General features: G+C 40.7%; 1 protein-coding gene across 1 annotated transcript in view; it reads left to right on the top strand.

The window, feature by feature from the left end:
• The window catches only part of CDC73 (cell division cycle 73), a 153,917-nt gene that overhangs the window by 29,620 nt on the left and 104,410 nt on the right, over positions 1 to 19,887 (top strand). The window contains exons 8-9 of the mRNA XM_054979549.1: positions 15,566 to 15,664; positions 17,491 to 17,569. Coding sequence (XP_054835524.1) covers positions 15,566 to 15,664; positions 17,491 to 17,569 — 178 coding nt within the window. The remainder of the gene's footprint in view (positions 1 to 15,565; positions 15,665 to 17,490; positions 17,570 to 19,887) is intronic.

The raw sequence follows: 19,887 nt of genomic DNA on the forward strand, positions 1-19,887 counted from the left end.
GTCAGACTTTGTAACATACAACTTGTAACTGAAAATGAGCTAGATGTAGATGATGATGGATTAGAATTAAGAGAGCCGAAGGGAGAGGGAGGATTAGATGTCCTTTACTTGCATATTTTCATACACTTTTCTATTTGTGGAATACTTGGGGTGAGGGGAGGCCAGTTTTGTGAATGAGCGTTTTTGAATAGGACAGGCTTCTACAGGTCACAAAAAAAGTTTATCCTTTTCATCTTTCACTCCTGACTCTTTGGTTGGGTATACTATCTCCAGTTCCTGTTAAACATTTCAGTTCTTTAGTCTATTAAACTTTTCAGTTCTCCATTCTATAGAGGTGCTTCTTAAGAGAGAACTCAGAACAGACACTTGGAGAAATCCAGTGCAGATGAAATTCTGGTTTCCTGCTTAACTTTAATTTTATTTACTGTATCCCCTTCCCCACATTATTTCCTCACTCTCTCCTCTTGGCAGCCCACTTACCCTCTCCAGTTTCCCTGCTTCCTTTTTTCCTCTCACCAACTAACCTTGCTTTTATCTGATGCCTCACTAGGGGTGTGCACCTGGAACATATTCAGTTTTCCCGCTTCTAGTTTACCCGAAGAGGGAAAATGATCCGGAAAAACCCAAAGCCCGAAGCGGCAAGCAGCTTCGGGTTGTCGGAAATTGTTTCGGTATGCTTCGTAATGATTTGGAGCATGCCGAAGTGCGATTCCTACCTCCCCCCTGAGCCCCCCTTCCCCCAACCCCACTTACCTTCCGAAGGCCGGAGCAGGCCTACTGCCGCAGCCAGCAGGGTGGCAGGGAAGGCTGCAGCTGGTGCCTGCGCCACTTGCACTGCTGCTTCAGCTTCTGCGGCGGCTGGCAGGGTGGCAGCGAATGCTTGCACTGCCCGCACTGCCGCTTCAACCTCTGTGGCGGTTGGCAGGGCGGCAGCGAACGCTGGTGCCTGCGCCACCAGAAGAATGCCCCAGGTAAGTGGGGTGGGGGGTGATGATGGTGGTGGGAGGGCGGGCCCACTTTAAAAAGGCCCTGAAGCTTCCTGAAGCTATCCAAATTGCTTCAGGAAGCTTTGATTCGGTATTTCCAAATCAAGGCCATCATACTGGCCCTGAGTTGGAAATACCGAATCTTTACGAATTGGGCCAAGTTCAAGTTTTTTTCCCAAACCAGGAACCCAAAATACACACCCTACCCCTCACCTTTATTCATTTTAGTTTCTTCATTTATACCCTGCTTTTCTCCCCATCAAGAAACCAAAGGACTTACATTGCTCTTCTCTTTCCCAATTTTCCTTCCAGTAACTCTATGGGGTAGGTTAGACTGAGTGTGTGACTGACCCAAGGTCACCTAGCAAACCCACACTCTCCCATAGAAACTTGCATCTGGGTCTCTCAGATCCTAACTGTTGGCAGTTGCACAGCAATTAAATATAAGTTTGCAGAGTTTGATAGTAGTACAATGGAAATAAGTAGACAAACTTCAGTGATTCTAGTTCTATAAAAATACTTTACTACGTAATAGGGTAAAAAGGGTACATTTGGTAGGAAAAACAACAGTTTCTGACTAAATCTTAATAGTCTCAACTAGGTACTAGAGAGAGAAAAACAGACTGCATGGTCTAGTGAAGTAGTAGTAGTGTAGTGGCAGCAGACAACGACTGAAGAAAGAGCAATAAAACCGTAGTATATGTTGCTAGCTAATTGCCCCCCAATAAACTGGCTCATCCAATAGACATTCCTGGATTCCCTCATTAAGACTACAGACACCCACTTTCTCTGGCTGGAACTTCTCTCGAAGCCTAAGTGGTCCTATGCTAACTAGTTATCTGACTAAACAAACAGAACAACAATTTAACTCTTTCATAACTGAGCGTAGGACACTTGCACAGATTCCAACACTAACCAGTGTTAGGAACTCTTGCTACCCATCAGTTTGGTGTAGAGGTTAAGAGCAGCAGGACTCTGATCTAGAGAGGTGGGTTTGATTCCCCACTCCTCCACTTGAAGCCAGCTGAGTGACTTGGGCTAGTCACAGCTCTTTCAGAGATCTCTCAACCCCACTCACCTCACAGGGTGATTGTTGTGGGGATAATAACAACACACTTTGTAAACTGCACTTAGTTGCTCTTAAGGAGTTACTGTGAGGGTTACTGATATTAATCATAGTTAGTGGGCTTAATCAGGGTTTCCTCTTTTAAGTAGAACAATAAACTGATTTGATGTGAATTCCACGTTCCAGATAGGGAAAACTTTGTTTAGCTTTTTTTGTGGGAGAAAAAAATTGCTTAACTGCAATTAAGTTGGAGGGGAAAATTTTATTTCAGGGAGAAAGGGGATAGGATTACACATTCATAGTATTCTCAGTTTATCAGCAGGGAGCTAGTGGTATATCTGTTGTAGACCAGAGAAGCTTAAAGGAGAAGAACCACCTATAGGAACATCTTTTTGTTGTCTGTCAAATGAAGTGCTTCCAGTACATTGACTTTTACTCCTCTGTCTTTAATTAGTCTGCTTCTAAAGTTGACTTCAGTGAGCTCTCTTGAAAGAGATGCTCAATTTTTAATGCAATATCCTGTTTGGGAGCTACCACAAGAAGTTATCCTGACTTACTCTCTCTTGTACAGTTTTAAAGCCATTTTTAAGGCACAGTGAACACCTAACATGGCATACAAAGTGCATTAAGTCCGATTCGGTTTCGTTTTCTCAGCCATGTCGGACGCTCCTCTTCGCAGGTCCGAGAGGAAGCGCCCGAGCACCCTGTCCGGGCGGCTGATCTGCGAAGATTAGCCCCCAAAACTCCCAGTGAGGGAGGCTGGGTCCGGGACGCTGCGGGAAGAGCCCCCCGGAATCAATGTGGGGGGTTAATTGCCCGTTTGTCCCTACGGAGGCCAGCAGACGTGCGCGGCGCCTCGAGTGCTGCCGGGCCATGGAAAACGGCAAAGAGCAGAATTAGGCGAAAGCCTGCAAGTAAGCGAATCCCTTCTGTTATTACAAGCGCACGCGAAGGAGTGGTGGGATCTGAAGCTAAGAAGGCTCGTTCTTCCCCTTCGCTGAGTTTCAGAATCTGGTTGGCGGTTTCCCCCCCCTAAAATGGCAACGAAAAAACAAAGTCCCGCTCTGGGCAAGTCAGTTTCGGCTGACCTGAAGGGAGAGTCGTTGGAGGAAGTAGTGCGGAGGGCGGTTGGTGAAGCCATAAAACCCTTTGTTGACAAGCTGAACGAAACAGATCAAAGGGTGGGCTTAATTGAGAGCGAAGTGAAAACCATTAAGGAAGCAGCGGGGGGGGCAGAGAAGTCTGCTCGGGAAAGTGCGTCACTCGTGAAGGCTACGAATAAAGAGCTTAAGCTGGTGGAGAACCAGCTGATCGGGCTACAAGTGGAACGAACACAGACAATTTTGCGCCTCCAGAATGTGAAAGAGGAGGAAAATGAGGATTTACGGGGTCTGGTCTCGGAACTACTGGCGACACCCGCGAGGGCAACTAAAGAAGAAGTAAAAAGCGCCATTTTGGAAATCCGTCGGGCTACTTCAAAATATGCAATGAAGCATCAGCTGCCTCGCGAGATCATCATTGATTTTTCATCTAAGAGGATCCGGGACACTATCCTATATAATTCATACAATGCAGATTTGGACTTTTTGGGTAATAAAGTTAAGATATTGAAAGACGTCCCATTTCTAGTTCGGAAAAGACGTTTTAAGTATAAAAAGTTCGCAGCTCTTCTGAGAGAACGTGGAATAAAGTACAAATGGTTATTTCCGGAAGGAATCTGGTTCAGTCACAAAGATCAAGCTTTCAAGATATTATCAGAAGATCAACTAAGGGATTTTGAGGATAAAAATCCGGAATTTCAGTGCACCAAGCAAGACGAAAAGGAGAAGTCTGAGGGGGGGGGGGAGGAAACGAGCACTGCGGCTGCAGTTGCTCGGAGAGAATTGCATCCGGGACCCAGGAGGGGAAGGAAAATTTAATTTGAATTTAAATTGTAATTTGCATTTAGTAAGGTCAACCACTCCATCAATATAACATAAAGCTTTAACTTTTGAATAATGGCAGTATGAAGGGAAAACATTTTGTGTAGCATAGTGGTTACATGTTGTAGTTGTTGTGTTTTTTTTTCCTTCCTCCCCTTGTTCCCTTCCTTCCCTTTGTATTGTTAGTTAACGTAGTTAATAAAAAAAAAAGTGCATTAAGTCCACAGTACACTGGAAAGCCTTTTTATATGCACATCTATAATCTATAGTGTAGATCTGTTTTTAATGATTTAATGTTAGCATAATGATTACAGAAAAAGCATTTTGCATTTTAAATGTTCTGTAAGATGCTCTGTTTCTGAATACATTCATTATTATTTAGAATTATCAGAAATTGAGGACATCTGTTGTGTACATATGCCATTTAACATAAAGTGCGTCTTGAGAAGTGATCCAAATCTGTTCAGTATATGTCTTTAAAATGACTGATGCTAGGGTTTCTGTGGATCTTTTCAACAGCATAATGCAGTTTAGTTATGCTACCTAACTTAAAGTATCTTAAACATTTAAGTATTTTTTCAGTCATATGCCTGCCTCTTCAGTGGGCTTGTGTTTCTTTTTGCTGCTTATATATTTGTGCATCCTCAGTTGTGACCTCCTTCGAGTTTCAATTTGGAATGAAAAGTAGGATATACATTACAAATCTTTCATTGTAGGTTTTATGCTTTGGTATGTAGGTTACACTTGTTCCTCTTAACAATTTCAGCAATTGATTTTCCTATATATAGCTTTATTAGTATCCCATCACTTTATTCTCTTTGACCTACACTATTTTATGATTGATATTCACCCACTACTTTATTATCCTAGGAAATACTTCCTTGATCATGCTAACACTGGAGACCTTGCTTTTTAAATATAGGATTTGCTAGACGCTTCTGTTTCATGGCCAATTAACCTACCTGGGATACTGCATTTGTTTCCAGTGTGTTTTGAGCACAAGTACCTTTGTATGTATCTACTTTTCCTTTTGTGTGTGAACACACCAAATGGTCAGGATTAAGTATAGTCCTGAAACTTTAAAATAAAATTGAAATCTCATGTAATTATATATTCCAGTCTTAATTTCTTCCCATGACCATATCAAGTTGTCACAGCTGGCTGTGGCCCAGGGAAGCTCTCTGTAGGCTGCCACCACTCTGGTACAGGTTTCTTTGGAATGGCCCTGAGCACCCAACCAACCCCTTCTGTTTATTCTTTCCCAGCAGGTTTGATTTATTATGTGACCGAATGAGGCATGAGGACCCAGGCAGAATAATAAAGAACTTTAAAAGGTTTATTAATAGCTGGTGTTCAAAACTGTGTAAAATAAAGAGAATAGTAATGATTGGTGAATAAACTAATACACCCTAACGCATCTAACTAGACTGTTCTTATCTGTCTCCTGGTGACTGGCTTCCAACCATCTCACCCCTTCTGGATGAGGGATTACTCCATCTGCAGCAGCCTCTCCTCAGCTCTGCTCCCTAGGAGTGAACACCCTCCCACTGTTGTGAGACCTTTTATCCCTTCTCTCAGGTACCATCCCCTCACTTTCCTATTGGTGCAATTTCCCCTCGGAATCCCCTTTTACCCAATCACAGGGGCCAAAGGGGACCTGGGAAATGTAGGCCCTGCAGTCACTTTAGTGCAGGCTTCCCCAGAGCCACTAGGCCTCATTAGACCCAGGCCTATAACACAGATATTATGTCTGCAGCTAGTACACTTCGTTTGCATCTTCTGGGCTGTACTGAGTTGTATGGCATCTTTCTGCTACGCCCGTGTCTTCTCTGGGCTAGGGATTGTAAAGTGCTTGGGGGTCACAGATGATCAAGCACAAAAGTTGGGCAAGGCTTTGGAATCAATGCTGCAAGTTTGGCCTGCAGTAGAAACATAGGAAAATACAGCTGGAATGTACCCAACGGTTCATCTAGACCAACCCCCTGCACAGTGCAGGAAATTCGCAGCTACCTCCCCCGACTCCCTCAGTGACTGCCACTCTATGCTCAGAGGAAGACAAAAATCCTCCAGGATCCCTATCCAATCTGACTTGAAGTAAAATTTTCAGTCGCTTCCTCAAAGCGGCAATTGACATTACCCTTGGCATATAAGAAAGGGACACAAAAAGCTAGCACCATTCCATCCCTTTATGTCCTCCCTCTCACAATTCATACTGAGTCACAGAATCAGCATTGCTGTGAAATGGCCATCTAGCCTTCTCTTAAAAATCTCCGAAGGAGAAGAGCTCACCACCTCCTGAAGAAGCCTGTTCGACTGAGGCACTACTTTAACTGTCAGGAAGTTCTTCCTGATGTTTAGCTGAAAACTCTTTTGATTTAATTTTAATCTGTTGGTTCTGGTCCGATCCTCTGGGGCAACATAAGACAACTGTGTTTTATCCTCTATGCAAGTCTTTCAAATACTTGAAGATGGCTATCATAGCACCTCTTGACCATCTATTCTCCAGGCTACACATGTCAAGCTTCTTCAGCTTTTCCTCATAGGACTTGGTCTGCAGAACCCTCTCAATTTTTGTAGCCTTCCTTTGGATATGTTCCAACTTGTCAACATCTTCTTAAACTGTGGTGCCCAAAACTGATGTTGAACAACACAGGGCCCAAGACATATTTCTGAGGTATTACACTTGTTACTCCTCTCCAAAATGATGAGGAACCGTTTACGAGCACTCTTTGGGTACGATCTGTCACTGGGTAACAAATCCACTTAACAATAGAAGGATCGAAACCACATTTTACCAACGTTGTCAACAAGAATATCACATGGAATTTTATCAAATGCCATACTGAAATCAACTATGTCCACAGCATTCCCCTAATTCAAAAAAGTAGTAATTCTCTCAAAAAAGGAGATAATGTTAGCCTGACATGACTTGTTCTTGAGGAACCTATGCTGGATCTTACTAATCACAACTATCTTTTCTAAATGTTCAAGGGTTGACTGATGATTTGTTCTAAAACCTTTCCAGGTATGGATGTCAAGCTGGTGGTTTGATAATTACCTGGCTCCTCCTTTTTCCCTTTCTTGAATATGAGGGACAACATTTGCCCACCTCCAGTCTTCTGTCAACCCACCTGTGCTCCCCGAATTATTATAGATGACAGAGATTCCAAAATTATATCAGCAAGTTCTTTCAGTACCCTAGGATGCAATTCATCTGGCTCTACTTGATTTCATTTAAATAAGCTAGGTGTTTACATGCCATGCCATGCCTAAGCCTATTCTAGGCTATAAATCCCTTCTTTCATCATGTGTTCTCTTTTTACCAGATTAAGCACGGTTTCCCTTGCAAGAGAAGACTGAGGCAAAGTAGGAATTGAGCAGTTCTGCCCTCTTCTTATCAGCCCTTAAAATTCCATTTTCTTCCCTCCGCAGTGGGATTACCACTTCCTTATTCTTTTTCGTGCTCCAACGAAAGAACCCTTTTTGTTGTGTTTATCATCTCTTGCTAGCCTAAGCTTATATTGAGCTTTAACCTCTCTAACACTCTCCCTACAAGCACTGGCAAGTTTGTTTATGTTCATCCTTGGTTGTATGGCCCTCCTTCCATTTCGTTTCTTGCAGCTTTGGTTATATAACCAAATCCTTGGAGCTATGGCCCTCCTTTCATTTCTTAAATGTGCTTTTATAAAGCACATCTTTAGAAAGCTGTGACCATCCTGGCTTCTTTAGGTTCCTCCCATTTTTCTTTCTCATAGAAATTGTTTGTGATTGTGCCTTCAGTATCTTGCTTTTAAGAAAATTCCACCTATCCTGAACTCCTTTCTCTCTTAGTATTTCTATGGGATTCTACCCAGCATAACTTTGAGCTTGTTAAAATTAACTTTTCTAAAATCCATCCTATGTCTGACTATTTTCAGCTTTTCCCTTGCCCAAGATCTTAAATTTCAAACTTACATGGTCACTGCTAACCAGGGTGCCCACTACTTTCACATCATCAACCAGTTGTGAAAATCAGGTCCAAGATAGCAGACTCCTTTGTTCCCTTCTCCACCTTCTGGAAGATGAAGTTGTCAGTAACACAATGCAGGAATTGGTTAGACCATATGTTTTTAGCAGAGTTTGACTTCCAACAGATATGTCCTGTCTCTTTGAAAATTTTGTAATCTGGTTTAGGAGCATATCATCCAAGTCCTCTGTGTGGCTTGTCTTCTCTGCTTTTGGGAGGCAGAAGCACTAGTCCTCTCAACCACAAGGAACAGAGAAATTTCCTTTGAAGTCTGTGGAGTTTGGGGCAGTAGTCTTTCTTATAGTACTCCTCAGTCAGTATCTAGTTCACTAGTCTCCATATTGGGGGGCGGGGGGGAGAGACTGCCAAAATTTGAATTCGCTAGTCAGTGAAAAGGAATACCCCACCCAGGAGGGGTATTCTTTTTCACTGATCGGCTAATTTGAACTGAGAGTGCCTCTGTTTGGTTTAAAATTTGAATTCGAACATTAGCTGTGAGGCTTTTATGAGCTTTTTTGCTGATAAAATCTTGTCTCTCCACCACAATTTACTGGCTAAAGTTGATACAGTACGTGAACTAGAGGCCCCTTGGCCGTCTTCTGGGCCAATATTTGATCATTTCAGCCCACTCTCAGGGAAGGAGGTGGACAGGATCCTGCAACTAGTGAGGCCCACTACATGCCTCCTGGACCCGTGTCCATTGTGGCTGGTGAAAGCCAGTGTTGATGGGCTATGGGATTCCTTGGAGGTTATCATCAACTCGTCTTTGGGCTCCGGGGTTTTTCCCGGGACATTAAAGGAGGCAGTGGTGAGGCCCCTCCTAAAGACACCATCTTTGGATCCCACTGACTCGCTCAGTTACCGCCTGGTTTCAGACATCCTGTTTCTGGGTAAGGTGATTGAGTGGTGGCGGAGAGACAGCTGCAGAGTTTCCTGAAGGATACCTCAGCCCTGTATCCCTTCCAGTCAGGGTTTCGCCCAGGACACAGGGCGAAGACGCTGCTGGTCGCCCTCAAGGACAATCTTCACAGACACCAGGACCAAGGTGGATCGGCACTGCTGATATTATTAGATCTCTCAGTGGCGTTCGATACAGTCAGTTACGATCTTTTGACCCACCACCTTGCCGATATGGGGATACAGGGGACTGCGCTGTAGTGGCTTGTCTCTTTTCTCCATGGTCGGGGACAAAGGATGGCACTTGGGGAGAAATTGTCATCCCATCAGCCGCTAGTATGTGGTGTGCCGCAAGGAGCAGTTCTCTCCCCATTATTGTTTAACATCTATATGCGCCCCCTCACCCAGCTGGTGCGATGTTTCGGACTTGGGTGTCACCAGTATGCTGATGACTCCCAGTTATACCTGTTGATGTATGGCTGACCTAGCTCAGCACCGGATATCCTGGAGTACGCTTTCGAAGATGTGGCTGGATGGTTGAAGCAGAGTTGGCTGAAATTAAATCCCACGAAGACGGAGATCCTGTACTTGAGTTGTGGATGCATTGATTCGGGACCCTGGCTTCCTGTCCTCGACGGGGTGATGCTTACACCAGCCCCAAGAGTCAGGAGCCTGGGGGTGATCCTAGATGCCTCCTTGAAGATGGAAGCTCAGGTCGCCGTGGTTGCCAGGTCTTTTTTTCCATCTCCGACAGGCCAGGCAGCTTGCCCCCTATCTGTCAACCCACAACTTAACTACAGGGATTCAGGCAATGGTCACCTCTAGACTTGACTGCTGTAACACACTCCATGCAGGGATTTCCTTGAGTCTGATCTGGTGGTTACAGCTGATTCAAAATGCGGCAGCGCATGTCATCACCGGAGTGCACAGTAGTGCACATATAACACTGGTACTGCACCAGCTGCTTTGGTTACCAGTGAAGTACTGAATCAGATTCAAAGTTTTGGTATTAACCTATAAAGTCCTATGCAGACTGGGACTTGCGTATCTTCGGGACCACCTCTCCCCATATGTGCCCCAGAAGATGCTCCAATCAGGAGACAAACAGCGATTAACGGTCCCTGGCCCCAGGGAGGGCCTGCCTAGCATTGACCAGAGCCAGGGCCTTTTCAGTCCTGGCTCCAACCTGGTGGAATACTCTGTCTAATGAGACCAGGGCCCGGCAGGATTTGTGAGACGGAGTTGTTCCTCCAGGCGTATGGTTGATGCTGGGTAGGGCCCCTGCCGGGCAATAGGGCCCTTCCTATCAGAGCATCCACCTCCAAAACCTTTCCCTTTAAGAATTTTTTCAGTGATGGTTGGATGAAGGATCCAATTACATACTTTGTGCTGTAATTTTGTACCTGTAATTTTAAATTTTTAATGTATTTATTGTGCTTTTAAATTGAGAAACTGTGAATTTTTGACGTTATGAATGTAATCTGCCCTGAGCCTGCTGGTGCCAGGGGAGAGGGAAGGGGAATAGAAATTGAAATAAATAAATAATTTGGAAAGGTCCTGGAACTGATTGTTTAGTAACAAGCGTTCAGAATGTCTCCTGGTTTTCCTGCTTCTGTGGGTCACTTTCTTCCACATGTCTATTCCTGTGTTGAGTGTTCTTCCTTTTACTGAGAAACCTTCTCCCCCCTCTTCCTCCTGCCCCTCCAAGAGTGCTTCATGAGTTCTCTCCAGGAGCTCTTCCCCTTCCCTGATAAGCTGGAGTATGGATAGGCCATCGGTTCGAGGTGGATATGATAGGGCTTTAAACTCTCATTATAATTCTGGGTATGTCACTCAATGTTAAATTTTTTTACATAAATTTCTCTCTTTACACATCTGAAAAGTTTAAAATTTTGAAGTTGTAATTTAAGTACAAATGCTGTCTAAGATGCATAGTTTTGATTATATAAAGCTTTGGCAGGGAAGGTGGGGTTCACTCATCTTCAGAAACCATACTTAAGTGATAGCTGTGTTTACTAAAGAGCATATTGTAGAAAAAAAATTGTGTTTAGTCATATGACATTATACCTTAGAAAGAAGTGAGGTTCTCTTTCATGATGTAGCTAATATGAAAAAGAAACTCAGGACATTGGGTGAAGGTCTGAAAAGTCTTTTGGCTAGCAGAAGAAAAATATCATCCTGGGGGGAAGGGCAGTTGAATATGCTGTGCCCTGAATTTCTCTTTTTTTTTTTTTGAAAAAATTTTTATTGGGTTAGGATCAAATGTTTACACATTACAGTCAATATTCCCATTTCCCAATTTCTAACCCCCTCCCTTTCCTCCCCCTTTTTGTTGACTTCCAACAGTTTTCCAACCCTTTGTCCCTTTTCCCTTACTCCTTTTAATCTCCTCTATCTAACAAATATATATTCTCCCTTTATTCTAAGCAATACTTCTTTAACTATTTTTAATACTCTGTACCCTGACTATGAGTCCCTTTTTCCATAATGGATAAGCAATTTATCCCATTTTTCATTATTTCACTTTCAAATATTTCTATATATCATAAACTATGTAAACCATACATTCATATAAATCAACCAGTTTAACTTATACTCTATATGTTATTCATTCTATCTTCTTCTTTCTATTTTAGTTATATTTGTTTACATTAGTATTTCTATTCCCCTTCAGTCATAAGTCTATATATGATATCAATCAATTTGACTCATATACAACTTCAAATAAACATATTCAGTTTGGTACACTGTACGGAATCAAAAAGAAAATATTATTAGTTAATCAATCCTTATAGTTAACCCTTATGATTAATTATTTTCTATCAATATTCTATTTATTATTCTATATATATCAATCTAATATCATAACTGCTTAGAAATTCTCTTTTACCTCTTCTCCTCCCCGGTAAAGTCACCCCCCTCTACATTTTATTGTACTTCAGTAGTTCTCAAACTGCCACAGTTCTCCTCCCACCTCCCATTTCTTCTCCAAATATTGTTTCAGCTTCTCCCAGTCTGTGTTAAACTGTCCTGAGTCCAGGTTTCTCAATTTTCTTGTCATTTTGTCCATTTCTGCCATATACAGCAATTTGTGGATCCAATCTTCAATAGTTGGCACTTCTTGTATTTTCCATTTTTGCGCATACAAAAGTCTAGCTGCTGCCGTCATGTAAAATATCAACGTCCTATGATGGGCTGGAATTCCCTCCATTCCCAAGTTTAGTAGCAGGAGTTCTGGGTTCTTATTAATTTGAAATTGTAATATCTCACTCATTTCTCTTATTATTTCCCCCCAGTACTGCCTAGCTACCTCACACGTCCACCACATGTGGTAGAGGGAGCCCTCATGCTTCCTGCATTTCCAGCATTTATTAGAAGTGTTCAAATTCCCTAGCGCAATCTTCTTTGGTGTCATGTACCAACGGTAAATCATTTTGTAAATGTTCTCTTTAATACTAGTGCATGTCGTTGTCTTCATTGTAGTCTTCCACAAGTATTCCCATGCCTCCATTGTTATTTCTTTGTTGAAATTTATGGCCCATTTCACCATTTGTCCTTTAACTATTTCATCCTCAGTATACCATTTCAGCAGTGCTTGGTATACCTTAGATATTCTTTTCTTGTCCTCTTTAAGAAGGGTCTGCTCTAGTTCCGAGTTTTCTGTTCGTATACCTCCGTTTACAGAGTCCGAGTTATATAAATCTCTAATCTGTCTATACTGGAACCAATCATAATAAGGTGATAGTTCCTCCTGAGTCTTTATTCTGAGTTTAGATTCTTCAGTTCTAGTTATTTCTTTATAAGTTAGACATTGTTGCTCATTATCAACAGCTCTCGGATCTATCACCTCATATGGAACTACCCACAAAGGGGTTCCTTCTTCCAGATAGATTCTATACTTCTTCCAGATTATATATAAACTTCTCCGTATATAGTGATGCAGGAACATCGAGTTCGCCTTTACTTTATCATGCCATAAGTATGCGTGCCATCCAAATATTTTTTTATATCCCTCTAGGGCTAGTAATTTCTTATTCTTTAGCGTCATCCACTCCTTCAACCACACCAAGCAAATTGCGTCATGGTAAAGTCTTAGATTGGGCAGTTGCATTCCGCCTCTTTCCTTTGCATCTTGTAAAACTTTCATTTTCACTCGAGGCTTCTTGCCTGCCCATACAAAGTCTGATATTTTCCTCTGCCATTTCTCAAATTGCTTAGAGTCACTGATGATTGGTATTGTCTGTAGCAAAAACATTACTCTTGGTAGCACATTCATCTTAACTGCTGCAATCCTTCCCAACCATGACAAATTTAGTCTGTTCCATTTAATCAAATCTCTCTCTATCTGAGTCCATAGTTTTTCATAGTTGTTTTTAAATAAGTCTATATTCTTAGCAGTCAGTTCGATTCCCAAATATTTCACCTTACTTGTTACTTCACAATCCGTTATTTCCGTTAACAATTGTTGTTTCTGCTTAGTCATATTTTTGCATAGTATCTTTGACTTCTTGTGGAATCATGTGGAAATTAGGGAAAAGGAGAAAAAGGAAAGCATGGAGAATAAATGAGGACTTGCTACAGGAAGGAGAGAGTATGGAGATGTTGAGAAGAGAGACAAAGTTCTTCATACAATACAACGTAAATAAAGAAGTACCAACTGACAAAGTTTGGGACGCTTATAAGGCGGTTATAAGGGGCATACTAATGGACTTAAATGGTAGAGCAAGAAAAAAGAAAGAGGAGAAAAGACAAGAGATTGAGGAGAAAATAAAAGCCAAAGAAATACAGTTAAAAAAGAGACCAGGGAAAAAGAAATTATATCAGGAAATTAAAATACTTCAAGAACAGTTAACAGCAATGAATAATAAGGAATTGGAGTGGGATCTTAAAAGATTGAATCAGAAAGCGTTTGAAGGTGCAAATAAACCTGGGAAGTATTTGGCATGGCAACTGAAGAAGAGAAGGGAAAAGAAAATAATAAATAGAATTTGCGAAGATAATAAAACGTATTTGGAACAGACTACCATTAGTAGAGCCTTTTACAAATTCTACGCTAAGTTGTATAATAAGAAAGAGGTAAATAAAGAGTCAATAGCGTTATATTTGGAGAAAATGAAACTTCCAGTAATTTCGGAAGCTTGGAGAAATAAACTGAACAGTGAAGTAACAGATGAGGAACTAAACAAGGCAATACAATCTGCAAATCTAGGAAAGGCGCCAGGGCCAGATGGACTTACAGCGAAATTTTATAAGGTAATGGCCAATGAACTGGCACCATTCCTAAAAGAGGTGATCAATGGAGTTTTAAAGGACCAGCGGATTCCAGATACCTGGAATGAAGTGAATATATCATTGATCCCCAAAGAAGGCCAAGACTTGACTAATGTGAAAAACTACAGACCTATATCGCTACTTAACAATGATTATAAAATCTTTGTGAAGATACTGGCGGAGAGACTGAAGGGGTGGCTTACGGAAGTCATTGAGGAGGAACAAGCAGGCTTTTTGCCAGACAGACAAATCAGAGACAATTTAAGGACAGTGATTAATGCTATTGAATATTATGACAAGCGTTGTGACAAAGAGGTTGGTTTCTTCTTTGTTGATGCTGAAAAGGCGTTTGATAATTTAAACTGGGACTTTATGTTTGCCACTATGGAAAAGCTACAATTGGGAGAAAGATTCATTAGAGCAATTAAGGAAATTTACAGAGACCAGACTGCAGCAATTGTGGTGAATGATGAAGCGACTAAGAAATTGATTATAAGTAAAGGAACAAGACAAGGTTGCCCGTTGTCTCCACTGCTGTTCATTTTGGTATTGGAGATCCTGATGATACAAATACGACAAGATGAAAAAATTCGAGGAATTAAAATAAAGGACTATTCATATAAGGTCAGAGCATTTGCGGATGACATAATGTTAATTGTAGAAGACCCATTGGAGAACATGCCAAAAGTGATAGATAAGATTAAGGAGTTCGGAGATTTGGCAGGTTTCTATATTAATAAAAAGAAGTCAAAGATACTATGCAAAAATATGACTAAGCTGTGCCCTGAATTTCTCAACTTGTCACTTCATTCAGAATATAAGCTGACAAGAAGCTAAAGGTATGCTCTTTATCAATGACTCTGTAATTTTTTAAGTCTTGAAGCCTGCCTTTCATTAGTGGCTTTGTAAGACAGAATATAATTTGACATCACCCTATGTATGTTTAGCTGTGCCATAGGCGAGCCTTCTGTATGTAACAGATCTTCCACAAAACTGAGTTAGTGTGAACAATGTTTCCATTGTGTGCATGGTGGTGATGCGGGTAGCAGTATGAATGGAGAATCCTGTTCAGGCACGAGTTCTGTATGAGAAATAATAGTTGTTGTATTGGGTGGGATGGAGACCCAAGTAATGGGAAATCTTGGAAGGTTTGGAGATTATTATTCCTCAGTTTGTAAGTGAAAAGAGAGCAGAGGGGCAGCTGTACAGCTTCAGGACTCCATCTCAAAGCTACCTTCCAGCTATACTTTTCAGTATTTCAGAATCAGTTTGCTTTATTTATTTCTAATTTGTGTCCCACAGTCTCTGCCAAATAGTGTTACTCAAAGCATTGTCACTATCTAGAGAACAGTGTAAATTGTAACCAAATATATGACAGAAAACTGAGTAAAACTGTTTTACTTCCTTTGTGTTCTAGAACTTTGCCAAGAACATTTTTGCGATTCTTCAGTCAGTCAAAGCTAGGGAAGAAGGTCGTGCGCCTGAACAAAGACCAGCACCGAATACGGCACCAGTGGTAAGGCTAACTTCACACTTGATGACAAGATAAAGCCATCTTGATTTTTGAAACTAAAGGGATTTTTTTCGCTTTTAATGTTGGTTTATTTGAAAAGAAAGGAGCATCCAATACCAAGCGCTTTATTCTTGATGTGGAATAGATACTGTTTTCCATTTGCACAAATGACGTTTATGTAAACATGCATTATGTGGAAAACTACTATAGGTATTTGGATAGAATGCATGCTGATTTTGATTGGGGCTGTGATAAATGGAGTTTACAGAAAATCAAGGTACAGATGTTAAAAGTAGGCAACTGTTCAAAATACTAAAATTCCAGAGTAAACATAGGAAGAGTTTGAACCAGTAGATTAGATACCAAGTTGAACAGCAGTTCTGCTGGTGGAATGACATTTCCATTGACACAAGAGAGGAAGGTTATTTCTTTCAATTCCCCCCTTCCTCTAGACCCCCATTTTGCCTCCCACTCCATTCCTGGGAATTTCAGGAGGAGAGGAAAAGTTGCTTTCATTTAGTATGAGTGTGCTTAGATTCCAAGTCAGCATTTTTACTTTGCCATTAATAAGCCGGAGGTTTAATTCTTAAAAATGCCTGGAATAATACTTATTACTAACTCAGTTGCATAAATGTTACATTTGATTTGGAATTCAGTTTTATCACTCCTTTTAATACTAGTGTCTCTGTGAGAGCTGACCAAAGCCCCATGCTGCTTGGATGATATCCTAGCTTTGCTTCTCTGATCCTATTGAAGTATCTCACACAGCTAATTTCAACTCCCCCCCCCCGCCCCCAATTCCCTAGTGTTGTCCTTCCCCTCCTTCTTTCTGGAAACGTTTATTTCTCTATGGTGCCAGTGGCAGTTGATATTAGAGAGAGTGAATGGATGATCAGTTACCTCATGTTCCTGTTTTCCAGACCCTCTTCTGTATTTTAACAATAGTCCTTAAATTTGTATGTAATGGCAAGATGGATTTCGATGATGATGATGATGATGATGATGATGATATACAGGACAATGATTTATATACAGGACAACTTAATGCCCACTCAGAGCAGTTTACTCAGTATATTATTATTATCCCCACAACAAACACCCTGTGAGGTGGATGGGTCTGAGAGAGCTCCTAGGAGCTGGCTAAGGTCAGCTGGCTTCAAGGGAAGGAATGGGGAATCAAACCTGGTTCTCCAGATTAGAGCCAATGCTCTTAACTACTACATCAAACTGGCTCTCCTTGATGGCTGTTCTAACACTGAAATAAAATAGATGTTTTCAGAGACATCCTACTAAATGACTGGAACTGTCAAGAAATTGTCCATGAAAAGATGGGTAAAACGGAACACATTAATTTGGCACTATTTCTAATTTTTTTAAGAATATACTTTCTCCCTTTGCCCCTCCCAAGAAAAAATATGTGGATTGTGTAGTTCCTTTCCATACTAGCATCATTCATATACAGGGTGGAGACATACTGGTATACAAAGGAGTCACATCATTTGTCCAATCCATGTGGCTCCTCTTCTCTCCGTCTCCCATAGCTCCCCATGGCAGAGGAGCAGGCCACTGGAAACTGGTTCTGAAACTAGTAACTTAGAATTAATTATAATGTGCTATCTTACTAGTTGGTTGTCTATCATTTATCTTCAGAAGGCAGGAGTAGTATAAATTTATATTACAAATAAAATTAGAGTACATTCAAATTTCAGAAATCTTAAGTCATTTGTGTTATCTGTCAGTTTGACAGAAGTATCTGTCAAATGCCAAAGTGTAAATTTTTAACAAACATTTCAACATGGAGCACTCTTTTTTTTTCCTTTGTGCTTCAGGATCCCACTTTACGAAACAAGCAGCCTACTCAAGCCGCCTACAACAGATACGATCAGGAAAGGTTTAAAGGAAAAGAGGGTAAGTTTGCTGTTTTAGCCTTGTTTAAACATTAAATAAGCCTGAGTAGATAAAATCAAGGCTATACATGATAACCAAAGAATGTGTTATAAATTAACAAAAGAAAAAGAAATACCTAATTACTTAACAGTATATCCTAGGTTTTGTTTTTCTTCTATTACAGTTTTCTTCCATTTAGTTAACCCTATGAAAATGCTGCTTAAACAGTGTTTTTTGCAGCAAGAACCAAGTGGGTTTTTTTCCATAGCAAACATTTAAGTTGCATTTCCTGATACGTTGTCATGCTTCCTTTGTACTTGCTAATAGCATTGAACAACTAGCCAGCTCTGGCACTCAGTAGTGAACAATCAGCTTGTCTTTAAGTCAGCTGTGTAAAAAAGCTGCAATAATAATGCATTTCATTCCTGATTTCCTATCAAACAAAAAACTGTTTTACTGATAAATTATATCCCTAGAATGTTGCCTTCATTAATAAAATTGTTGTTTGGAAGAATTTTTTTTAAATTCTTTTAATGTTCTTTCAAAAATGAAACAAAAAAACTCAGGCACAGCCGTGGTCTGCCTGCCTGTCCTTTTACATTCATTTTTGTGCAGAGTGCAGTTTCCTCTGGTAACTAGTAGCCGCTGCTTGGGAAGTCTGTATCCTTGGCAAAAAGATGGAAAATGAAAAGGAAGCAGTTCTAAAATAGTCTCCCTAGAAATCATGTTGAGAGAGAGAGAGAGAGGCCAATTTTCAAAACTAAGCTGCGGATATTTATGAAAGAGATCTTCTGATTTTTAAGTGCATCTGTTATAGTCAAAATACTTTCTCCTAACTGCTTCCAAAATGAGGTAAAAGAAAATGACAAGACCAGAGAAGCAATTTCAGTCACTATTATTCAAACGCCTAGAAGCTCTTCCAAAGGAACTTACTTATGCTGAAGATATCTTTGCTTTATTAGTCAAGGTCCAGGTATTGCCCCCAATCTTGTCTTTGCCTTACTAGTCATCATCTGAAATTGGTTAAAATATCTTTGTTCTGTAGTATCTCTCAGAAGGCATGTATAATATGATCGGTAGAGTTGGCCATGAGACCAGACGAAGACCTGGTCAGTTGAACTGTCAACTACTGGTCAAGTATTTTTAAACAATGTTTTTGGAAGAGTAAAAATATACTTTAATTTTCAGCAGGTTTGTTATGTATAATAATAACAAAAACAATTAGGTAACATTGTGAAACCACAACATTTACTTTGTAAATATGAAGTAAGTATTAGGCCCACTGCAGGGAGAGAAAGTGAAATTTTAACAGATGATAAAGAGAGCAGAACTGCTCAATTTCTGCTTTATCGCAGTTTTCACTTGTAAGGGGAACTGTGCTTACTGTGGCAAACAGGGAACATGTGAGGAAAAGAGAGAGAGAGAGAGAGAGAGAGAGAGAGAGAGCAGAGCTGCTGGGGCCGGCTCTGCAGAGGAGGCTAAGCTGCTTTGAGTTCATTCTGCTTTCTTTTCATGGGGGGGTGGGAGCTGTGTGTGTGTGTGCTGCTTTGAGTTCATTCTTTTCATGGGGGGGCTGTGTGTGTGCTGCTTTGAGTTCATTCGGCTTTCTTTTCATGGGCGTGGGTGGGGCTGTGTGTGTATGTGTGTGTTGCTTTCATTCTTTTGTTGACCGAAGTTGACATTGTTATGGTTCCCACAGCTTTTGAATGCAGATTGGTTCTGTGTTAGTTAAATATATCAATTATGGTTATTTGTATTAGTTAAAATATCAGTTACAGTTATTCCAGTTTTATGCTAGGAATGGATAGCTGTGTTCAAGTCACAGAAGGCTTTCATCAATATATTCATCAGCATATAGGTGTTCTTATGTCTTAATAGCTGTAACTCAAATGGTTCTCCCCACCCTCAGCTGATCAACATCACTGAAATTGCAGTGGACATACGGGTGTTAGGAAGTTTTTATGAATATTGTTTGTCTGGGACATTGGAATATTTATGAGCATTTCACAATGTCACAACAGCTTAGCCATTGGTAAGGTAGAGTTGGCAGGCAACAAAAAAAAAGCCATTTTATACTAAGTATAAATCTAATGCAGCTAAAGTTGAGAATCTAATTTTAAATTGTTCCAGTAAAGCAAAACTCCCTGAAAATTTGAAAATTCAATATTCATTAGATTAGGAAATTCAGACTCTGTGGAATTTTGAGAAAGAATTTTGGAATTTTTTTTCCTATGCTGGCAGAGAGAATCTCTTAGATTTGTGAGATGGGTTTTGGATTTTTAGAGCCCCCCCCCCTCCTTGCGTATTTTAAAATATGATTCCAAAGAAATTAAATGTTT

This window comes from Eublepharis macularius, chromosome 5, assembly GCF_028583425.1.
Source record: "Eublepharis macularius isolate TG4126 chromosome 5, MPM_Emac_v1.0, whole genome shotgun sequence".
NCBI classification, from domain to species: Eukaryota; Metazoa; Chordata; class Lepidosauria; order Squamata; family Eublepharidae; genus Eublepharis; species Eublepharis macularius.